At 33.4% G+C, this 10,652-nt stretch overlaps 1 protein-coding gene across 1 annotated transcript; it reads left to right on the top strand.

Moving 5' to 3' along the window:
- Positions 1-1,656: 1,656 nt before the first annotated feature.
- LOC139504459 (uncharacterized) lies at positions 1,657-8,259 on the top strand. Its single transcript, XM_071294553.1, has 2 exons — positions 1,657-1,996; positions 6,745-8,259. Exon 2 carries the CDS (start codon positions 6,752-6,754, stop codon positions 7,589-7,591), a length of 840 nt encoding a protein of 279 aa, XP_071150654.1. The 5' UTR covers positions 1,657-1,996; positions 6,745-6,751; the 3' UTR covers positions 7,592-8,259.
- Positions 8,260-10,652: the final 2,393 nt, after the last annotated feature.

Genomic DNA, 10,652 nt, shown 5'->3' with positions numbered 1-10,652 from the left:
CATTTTCTGTGATTAGTGGACCGTGAAATTGGGGTAAAAACCCTAATTTGGCATTTAAATTAGAAAGATCATATCACAGGAAACATGTATACTAGTTTTCAAGTTGATTAAACTTCAACTTCACCAAAAACTTTAACCTGAAATTTGCACTATCATTTTCTATGTTCATCGAATCGTGAAATTGGGGTCAAAACACTTATTTGGCATTAAAATTAGAAAGATCATATCATAAAGCACATGTGTACTGAGTTTCAAGTTGATTGGACTTCAACTTCATCCAACACTACCTTGACTAAAAACTTAAACCTGAAGCGGGACGAACGGACGGAAGGACAGACTGGCGGACGGACAGACGGACGGACGGACGGATGGACGGACGAACGGACGCACTGACCAGAAAACATAATGCCCCTCTACTATCGTAGGAGGGGCATAACAATAACTATCAAAATCAAAAAAATACTGAAATGAATAAACCTGATTCAGACCATCTAGCGTACCCCACATTTTCCTTTACTAGTATTCGTTTACATTCTGCACTTTTCAAACAATATACATGCCCACTATTGTCACAGGACTTGTATAAGGATTGAAATTTAACATAGACTTTACACTGCACTTCAATGTGATTTATAGAATTGTATTTTGTATTTGTGAAAACACGCCAATACAGTGTAATATGATGATTTATTGTATTTATAAAACTTTATGTAAATACCACGTTATTATAAGTAAATATTAACTGTATGGGGCACATCAATATATTTCTTTAATTGTGGTAAGCGTTTCCTTTCAGTATTATATTTGCTGATGATTTGCGTAGAAGGTATATTTATTGAACACATTATAGACTTTATGTATACATTAGAAGAATGAAAATATTGGAATTCTCAACTGATCTGTTCCGTTAGATACAATATTATAGATATTTACATTCATTAATTTGCATTTGTTCAATTTAAATAATTTTAGAATAATGCATTGCTATATGCTTGGAGTCTCTAACAGGAGCGGAGTGGATCGTAACCTTGAATAGGCTAGCGAAAATGCTTCTCTCCAAACATTGCACTTCCTCTCCAAATCAAAATTAAAACTAACTGCCACAATACAATTCAAACATAAAGTTTAAAAACATAGGTCAAATATGAAAAATAAAATATTAAATCAAATAATTGAAAGATTTTATATTTCCTTTTTATTTTGGAATTGGAAGACGGGAGACCGTCGCCATAGGACGTACGTGTTATTCCACTTTATATAGGTCTCATAAGTTTACGATTTGATCATATATGTGTAACAAATCAATGGCAATTGATCGGATCCGTAGTTGTTATATAAAATCCCGAACCTACATTTTGTAACTTCAATTATGACAGTTTATAAAGTCATTAATTTCCAATTTATTTTAAAAGTCCCTTTGTACCGAACTAAGATGGTCTTTCTTAATTATAAAAAAAATGACAAAACTTTAACTAGTAGACTAGTATATAACAAATACTTTAATTACATTAACACTGAGACGATCTTGAAACTCTTTTGGTCATTCAATTAATCAAATCAATACGGGCACTTTAAAATCAATCTCCCATGAACAAACATTTCACTGCTTCAATGGATTTAGGACTTTAAATATTGAATACACGGAAAGTAAAAATTAGATTTAAATATACACTTTATAAGTCTTCCCTTTTGACACACGTAATGAGATCGCTAGTAGCAACATGCTTAGCAAAACAAATTTTAACTGATTTAAAAAGTTAGTATTTAATATGAAATTGAACGGTATTAGTACAGCTTTCAACGGATAAGATCACGTGATTTAGGCTGCTAGATTTTATAAATCTTAAGATCATTTTAACGTCAGAGGAATTTTGAGATGGGAAATTATTTTCAGACCTAAAATCGTGACACAATCTCTCAGTTATTGATTCAATTGATGTTCTGATAAAGTGTCATTAAAGGATAAATCAGAACAGGTGAAATAGGTGTAAAACAGGTAAGTCTTAAAAATAAAATCATTTACGAATTTTGGGGAAACCTTGTTTTTTATAACGGAGGCTGTAGGCAAGGGGAGGGGAGGCTGTGGTAGTTTAAAAGTGGTAAAATCAAATTATGTTTTACCTCCCCAACTCTCTTGGAAAATTATTGAAATACTTAGTATACTTAATACAAAAATGAAACCGAAGAAGGAAACTATCTAACTATCTGAGTATTAAACTAAAGGTATATGGTTTTAGTCATTGTCAATCTAAACAAGTTTAGCTCCCCTCCTCACGTACACTTTCAGGTCAGCTCTTTCTCGGAACAGGTGCAATAGGTGTAAAACATTTAGGTTTCAAAATTGATATATAATATTCAAAACTGGTTAAATATATACACCAAAATAATTTGATCTGCAATGGAAAGCGTTTATTGTGTTGATTTGTTTAATAATAATATTCTTTTTAATCTTAAACTTCCGATCTAAGAACTCACTAATCGCTAGGTAGTTGTCCTCTTTTCTGTACGTAGTCCTAACTTTTTATAGCACATTTAGAGTTTGAACGGGTTAATACCGTGATATTTGTAGGTCATAATTCTCAGATATCAACTGAAGTAGCTCAGTGACAACTTTCTTTAAACTTTCAGAAAAATCTTCTACTAAATTAAGTAATTTCAATTGCTTCATCTTACATTTACGGAACAAACACGATGTTGAAGAATGGATTGTATTTATTAATCTAATGGCGGTATGAGACGGTAAGGAGTCTAGCTACGATTATAAGTTGCAAAGTATATTCAACAAGAATGTGTCCAAAGTACACGGATGCCCCACTCGCACTATTATTTTCCATGTTCAATGGACCATGAAATTGGATAAAAAATATAATTAGGCATTAAAATTAGAAAGATAATATCATAGAGAACATGTGTACTAAGTTTCAAGTTGATTGGACTTCAACTTCATCAAAAACTACCTTGACCAAAAACTTTAACCTGAAACATGCACTGTCATTGTCTATGTTCAGTGGACCATGAAATTGGGGTCAAAAGTTTAATTTGGCTTTAAAACTAGAATGATCATATCATAAGGAACATGTTTACTAAGTTTCAAGTTGATTGGACTTCAACTTCATCAAAAACTACCTTGACCAAAAACTTTAACCTGAAGCGGGACAGACGGACGAACAGACAGACAGATAGACAGACAGACAGACAGACAGACAGACAGACAGACAGACAGACAGACAGACAGACAGACAGACAGACAGACGGACGAACGGACGCACAGACCAGAAAACATAATGCCCCTCTACTATCGTAGGTGGGGCATAAAAACGTGTCCAGTGTGGTGCACATGGTCGTCAGAAAATTTTAAACAGCAGAATATAGAGTAATCTATGATAAGTCAATGATATATGTTTCTTTTCTTCATTAATTGTTATTGTCTAACTCTTAAAACTAGTTATTATTAACTATTGGTACAATTAGATCTGTACTTTATGTTTTCTGTGGGTTATATAGGGATGTATATATACACTGGTTTATTTTTTCGTTACATATTTTTACTGCTTTGTATCGATCTGAGGAGTTATAACATTTTTGATTTTTATATTTATATTATATTATATTGTATTGTATTACCACTGTCTCGTGTTATGGAGAGGTTTGGGCGATCACAAACATGTTTAACCTCGCCACATTCCGTGTAAGTGCCTGTAACAAGTCGGGATTCTGTATTTCAATGTCTGTTATAATTATTTGTTTCCCGTAAAGTGCATGTTTTGTTATAAATTAAACCGGTAGCTTCTCGTTTTGATTATTTCATATTTTTCACGTTGGTGGTTATAAAGCCTACTATACGTTATTGTTTTGTCTCATTGTTAAAGGTGCGGTTGTCTATAACTGCTTACGTCCACGTTAATTGTAAAAAAAAAAAAAAAAAAAAAAAAAACTTTGATGGACAGTTGTCTCTTTGGAAATCTTCTACATCTCTTTATATTTACATGAGCAATGAGAATGGATGAAAAACATGAAGAGACTATTCATTTTACATTATTCGTATTCTGTATGTGTCCTTTACTTGTTATAATTGTATAACATTAGATCTAACAAATGTTTACTTTACAAATGAATATTAAATACTTACCAACGCATCTGCAAAATATTGCATATAAAACGGATTTATTACAGTGTTAAATACATACATGTACACGTAAATTGTAGGAAAATGACATTTTAAATGCACTATTTCATTTCATTACCTTTAGTCTACCCCCAGGTGTGTATTTTTTCTTAATATAAGATTTAAACATTAATCTTTATAACAGCGACAAAAAGGTTTAACATATTTAAAATGCGGTCGTTTTCTCACCCTCTATAAGATCCTCTGACTGTATGATCGATCTCAACAAGGTCTCTACTCTTTGTAGTAAGTCTGTAACGTGTCATTTTTGTCATTACTAAATTAACGATCTACCGATTCATTTAAAATTCAAAAGTATGTGACCACCCTCGAACATTAATGTTTTTCTTCTAGGGTTCTTATCTATAGAAGTTAACTGTCTCAGTATACAGTTTCAGGGTCTACTTGCATGTACATGTAGACTAATTAAAAGCTTTTAATTACTTGACAGTGAGATAGATCTATACAATGTCCTTCACTTTCTATTTGTTATAGATACCTATCCAAACAATGTAGTTAGTTTGACCTAATGTGGTATTGATATCTGATAATATAAGGGCAATCAATGTCTTATGAAGTAACCCACTCAATTGTTTAAATGGGTAACTATAACGAAATTAAAGGAGAACCATTTCAAATCGATACTTTTATTGGAAAATAAATAATGGCGTTATTTCATTACATAAAAAAAGACCAATTTAAGAACAAACAATCGACAATTTATTTGACGGTTTTTAATTTAAAATTATAAATCAATATGGATCTGAATATGAAAAATATTCAACAAACTTCAAAGGTGTGTTAACACTGGGACAATGGATAAGTGAAGATATCTTATAAATTGAGACAGCAAGCCAAAAACAAAAGAAATTAAAACTGACACCTAAATCGGGAGCCGGTAATTCAATGGTTGTCGTTTGTTTATGTGTTACATATTTGTTTTTCGTTCATTTTTTATATATAAATAAGGCCTTTAGTTTTCTCGTTTGAATTGTTTTACATTGTCTTATCGGGGCCTTTTATAGCTGACAATGCGGTATGGGCTTTGCTCATTGTTGAAGGCCGTACGGTGACCTATAGTTGTTGCCCCCTCTTTTTGGGAAACAAATGGTGGAATATATAGGGAATCACTGAAGCATGACCGGAGCGGGCCCCCTCTTAGAAAGTCAGTGGGCCCCCACTTATGAAAATTTCTGAATCCGCCACTGTTCACTGTACACAATACCATAGAGTCTACCAATACGATTCCTTGTTTTTTTTTAATAGTTAAGAGTCGGTTCATGTACCTCGTGATTTTCACTGACAACGAAACTAAATAACGTCATAACAGACATTACCTTATACTGAAGTTTATGATGCATGTACATGCACTTTAATTAACTACGACATTAAACTCATTGATCTTAAAACAATAAAGATATCGATAAAACACAGACACCATTATATATATCAGTGTTAGACACTACGATTATTGATCTTCGTCCGTACCGGTACGGATCAACTTTTGTTTGGCTTTAATTAAAAGTTTTACCCTTTAATGACGACGGGCCGCCAGGTTTTAATGTTTAATTATAAAACTAACACTATGAAGTCTTACGGCCAATCTTTTGATCAATATGTATATATTACTTTAAATACTGGACTTAAGCATTAAAAGCAATAATATATTATAATCTTACATTTGATTTCATAATATTAGCTTTCATTTAAAGAACCTTGTGACATCATGCCGTCGTTTATTACCGTTATAAGTTTAGTTTATTGAATAAATGCACATTTTTACCCATATGGGTTGAAGGTATACATAAATCAATATAATAATTTTACAAAAAATCATACAAAAAAAACCCCAACAAACGAACAAAACATTATATACATATATGTATCTATCATGCAGTTGTTGAGTCCACCCTCCTCAGTGACCATGACTTTTTAACAAATGGAGCAGCATACTGAATAATTGACAGACACGAAAGACATAAAACCAATTTATCCATATTATCTATATTATCTATATCGGAATAGATATTTCTAACTTTCTGCAAAAATTCAAATCTCAAATCTTTATTTTTTGCACATGTAAATATAAAATGTTCTGCGTCATCTATTTTGTGTAGGCAACAATTTTGACATAAACTTTCTTCCCTTTTTATATTTTTGTATCTACCCCTTTCAAGTTCCAAAATATGGTCACTTACCCTTAATTTAGTAAATTTTTATAAGGGAACATGTACATCTCTTTGAAAAACGAATTAAAACATGCTTCGTAACATTAATTGACGTTTACAATGACCACATATTACCGTTTGTACAGGAGTACAGAAACATTTACATACAAGTATTACCTTTTATAAAAGCTTGCCTGACCTTGGTATTAAAGTAAATTAACCGACGACCACAGAAAAGTAGTGCAAATGAAAATGTGCAATTTTGTCTGATATATATAAGCCTATAGACCTTTTCGTTTGGTGATATTAAATCCCATTATGTGTTTCATTGTACAATTAATCTGCCTAAAGGCCACAGTGACATGTCGCATGTTGGTTAATATAATTATCTGTATCTCTTTCTGCTTTCAGTTTAACAATGAGTGGGATGTATTATAAACGTGAGGTGATGCCACCACCGCCAGTTACCTATGGATACCGGAAAATTGCTTCAAGACAAGAGGAACATGACATCACTAACAGACTCATCAGATCAACTTATGAACGCAAAATATGGTCTGAAGAATCCAAGCAAGTGTCAAACTATCAGTATTTAATAGAAAACGGAAACAGACGGCGTCCTCCTTCATCGTGTACAAGAACGCCGACGCCTTCAAATACTAAACGATACGACTCGAAACGCCTGTCAGAACGGGATATGATCCGAATGCTCCGAAGACTGCTTAAACCGACAGAGAGTATGTATAACGCTCAGATAACTGCAAAGAAGGAGGAGGAACAAGAATTAAAGGAGGGACGAATTTGTCGATCAAAAACTCCGAGTGAAGCCGAAGAGAAGATACTTCGAAGGGTGCAACGTCCAACAACCGCTTCTCGCGCCAAAAAAATAAACGACTGTCATCTTTGTTATGAACATGAAAACAAAAAAGAAAATTCGCCTCCCGATGCATTTGATTATGAATATGGGACTGATGGTCGAATTCTAAAACATGATGATGTAAATGAACTCGTGAGACGTGTACGCACGCCAACATATTCTTCTGTCGACAAACGAAGATGTGGCGATGAACGAAAATGTCCGAAAACTCCCGTGCACATAGACGAAGTGAAAATACGAGCACAATTACCTTTAGTGAGTGGACTTTCTCGGACAAAGAATGTGGAGGATATTGTTAATAGATTATATCCCAAACCTAAATATAGAATTGTCCCATCAGCTACTCCGTATACAACTTATACTTCGGAACCTATAGAATGATAACGAGGCTGATTTATTTATAGATATTAATTCATTAGAATATCCTACCAAACGTGCTCATAGACATGGTGCAATGTGTTACTTTTTTTTTTGCTTTTTTGCATAATGGTAATTTTAACGTTGTTAAACACTGGACTGTAATGCATTTAATTTTAAGACTTTGAAATGTTAAATGTTTATGTTTATTTCAGGCTTATTATATACGGTTAACTCATATGTAAAAAGTCATTGTAATAAGAATTAATAGTACAATATTTTTGGGGATACTCATTTTGGATTTTTGTCGTTGATTGTTTTGAACGATCTAACTACCGCTTAAGTTGTGGTCTTTAAACAATGTTGTTTAGTTGTGACGTTGGGTTGCTGTCTCATTGACGTATTCCAGACTATGTTTTATTTAATTTCATAGAATTATTATTTTTGCAATGACATTTAACATATTAATTATATGTCGTATTTAATTATAGGCAGTTGCTATTTGTCCGGCTAGCATTAAAATGACATGCGCATTGTAATTGCCGGACAAATAGCCCTAGCACTGTTCGTCCGGCTAGCCACTCCGTTAATTATAGAATAAGTAGTTATTGTCGGAAAAACTTTATATTAATGACAATATGCATGCCATGAAAAATAATGAATGCAAATTAAACTACAGAAATTTTTGCGTGCATGTATTATTGGATTTTTTTCTGGATGAACTCAGGAAATTAAAACATATATATCGACAGTTATATATACTGTTCCCAAAATGAACACAAAAGCGGTATTAATAGTTGCAATTTCACAAAAAAGCAGTGCACAAGACCAACATATAATTTGGGGGTCTATTGTAGTTTACAGGCTAAAGAAGAAAAGTAAAGACAATTTAGAAAAATTCCTATCACAAAAAAAGTAATTGAGTGCTAAGATATAAAGAATAGAGAATAATAGTAAAAAAAAAGAAGAAGAAAATCAGTAAACTGCCTAGAAAATCAATGATTGACAAAAGAAGATCCCCATACAGACGCTCTGCTATAAAATTTATTATCTCTCCTTGCTTAAATTACCCATTGAGATTTTCTCATCCCTTTTATATTTAAAAAAAACTTGGCCATGATTATCATTTGGTATCAAGTTTAGAAATGTTTCTGATGACTCTTTCTACCAACCGAAATCGCTTACATGCCTAGAAATAGAACATGGGACAAAATACAAGTCATGTCTATTATTTTGAAAACCCTTATGAGCGGAGGAATCTGATGGAGCAAAAAAAGTTTAGTTGTTGAGCTCTAAAAATGGTCCGTTCACAGCAATACTGTCGTACGACTTATTGTATGAGTTGCTGCCCTTAAATGACAAATTTTACTTTTATTTTTCATGTTTGCCTATTATCTTGAAAATGTTTTTTGTTGTACTCATTTTGTTCCATTATTAGCTTGATAAACAGCGGTCTACTATCACAAGCCAAGATCCCAAAAGGTGAAAATAAACGTAGCAGACAAAGTTCAACCCACTACATTATAGGTGAAATGTCTGATCTAGTAAGGAAACCACCGTCACACGTGAAAGTGATAGATCTAGTTTAGTAATTCCAGACACATGTGAAATTGAAACATTATAAGTTGCAACTCTATTCAGTAACCACCGACACTTGTCAAAGTAAAAGTATTTGACTCTATCAATCAGTAACATGGGGCCTGTCCAAAGTCAAAGCTAAAGTTCCAGACCATCTTAAGCAGCCGCCACCACATCTGAAAGTGAAATGCCAGACCCAGTTCAGTAACCACCGTCACACGTGAAGTGCTGGACCATGTTTAGTAGCCCCTGATAGATGTGAAACTGTAAGTGCATAACCCACGCAGGCCAGAGTATCTGCCGTTACAAGTTTAACGTCCTGGCCTAGTAAAGTCTGCGATTGCAGAAAGTGCCAGACCTAGTGCAGTAACACAAACAACATGTAAAAGCGAAACTGCCTGACTTAGTCCAGTATTCGCCACATGTAAAAGCAAAACTGCCGGACTTAGTCCAGTATTCACCACACGTCAAAGCAAAACTGCCTGACTGAGTCCAGTATTCGCCACATGTCAAAGCAAAACATCCCGACTTAGCTCAGTATTCGCCACATGTCAAACATGTTAAAGTAAAAGTTTCTGACCATTTCAAATAATCGTCACCACATGTTAAACTATCTCACCAATTCCAGTAATCGCCACATGTAAAAGTGACGCAAATAAAAGTAAGTGATATAAAACAAAGAAGATGTGGTACGATTGACAATGAGACAGCTCTCCACAAGAGACCAAAATGACACAGTAATTAACAATTATGGGTCACCGTATGGCTTTCAACAATGAGCAAAGCCCATACCAGTTAGTTATAAAAGGCCCCAAAATGACAATGTCAAACAAGTTAGAGGTGAAGCTAGCTATAAAACCAGCAGCGAATATCATTGAAAAAATTTGCATTATGAATGTGGTGGGTTAAACAATTTTGTGAGGGCACAGACAGAAATCAGTTCAGAAATCTTTGTCTGCTCCTTACCTATTTTGTCAGTCATCTAGGTCACTGATAGTGTCTCATTTGCAATTACAAAATCTTCACGGACTTTATTGTCGATACAGTGATTCTTTTCTTTAAAAAAAAAAACACACATTCTTATTTCGTTTTTTCAATTAACTTCATTACCTAATAAGTATGTACTATTCAATCCAATAATTTCAATTCTAAGAAAAATATAATGAAAATATAAACTATATGAAAAAGTTGTTATGAAAATATAAATGTATTGAAAATTTGTTATGAAAATATAAACTATATGAAAAAAATTGTTATGAACATTACAAGTATAGTATAATTATATTGTTTTACCAGAAGGCTCTAGCGAATAATTTATTGAACAAGCTGTCCTCGTGTTTATTTTAACTATACTTGTACAATGACAACTTTAAAACCTTGAGGTTCTGGATGAGGTTTACGGCGGGTTCCATATGTGGCACATGATCTGCTAACCCTTCCGGAGCACATTAGATCACTCCCAGTTTTTGGTGGGGTTCGTGTTGCTTAGTCTTTAGTTTTCTATGTT

This window comes from Mytilus edulis, chromosome 14, assembly GCF_963676685.1.
Source record: "Mytilus edulis chromosome 14, xbMytEdul2.2, whole genome shotgun sequence".
Classification (NCBI taxonomy): Eukaryota; Metazoa; Mollusca; class Bivalvia; order Mytilida; family Mytilidae; genus Mytilus; species Mytilus edulis.
Note: the sequence above shows the minus strand (reverse complement) of the source record. Positions and strands in the feature narration are given on the sequence as shown.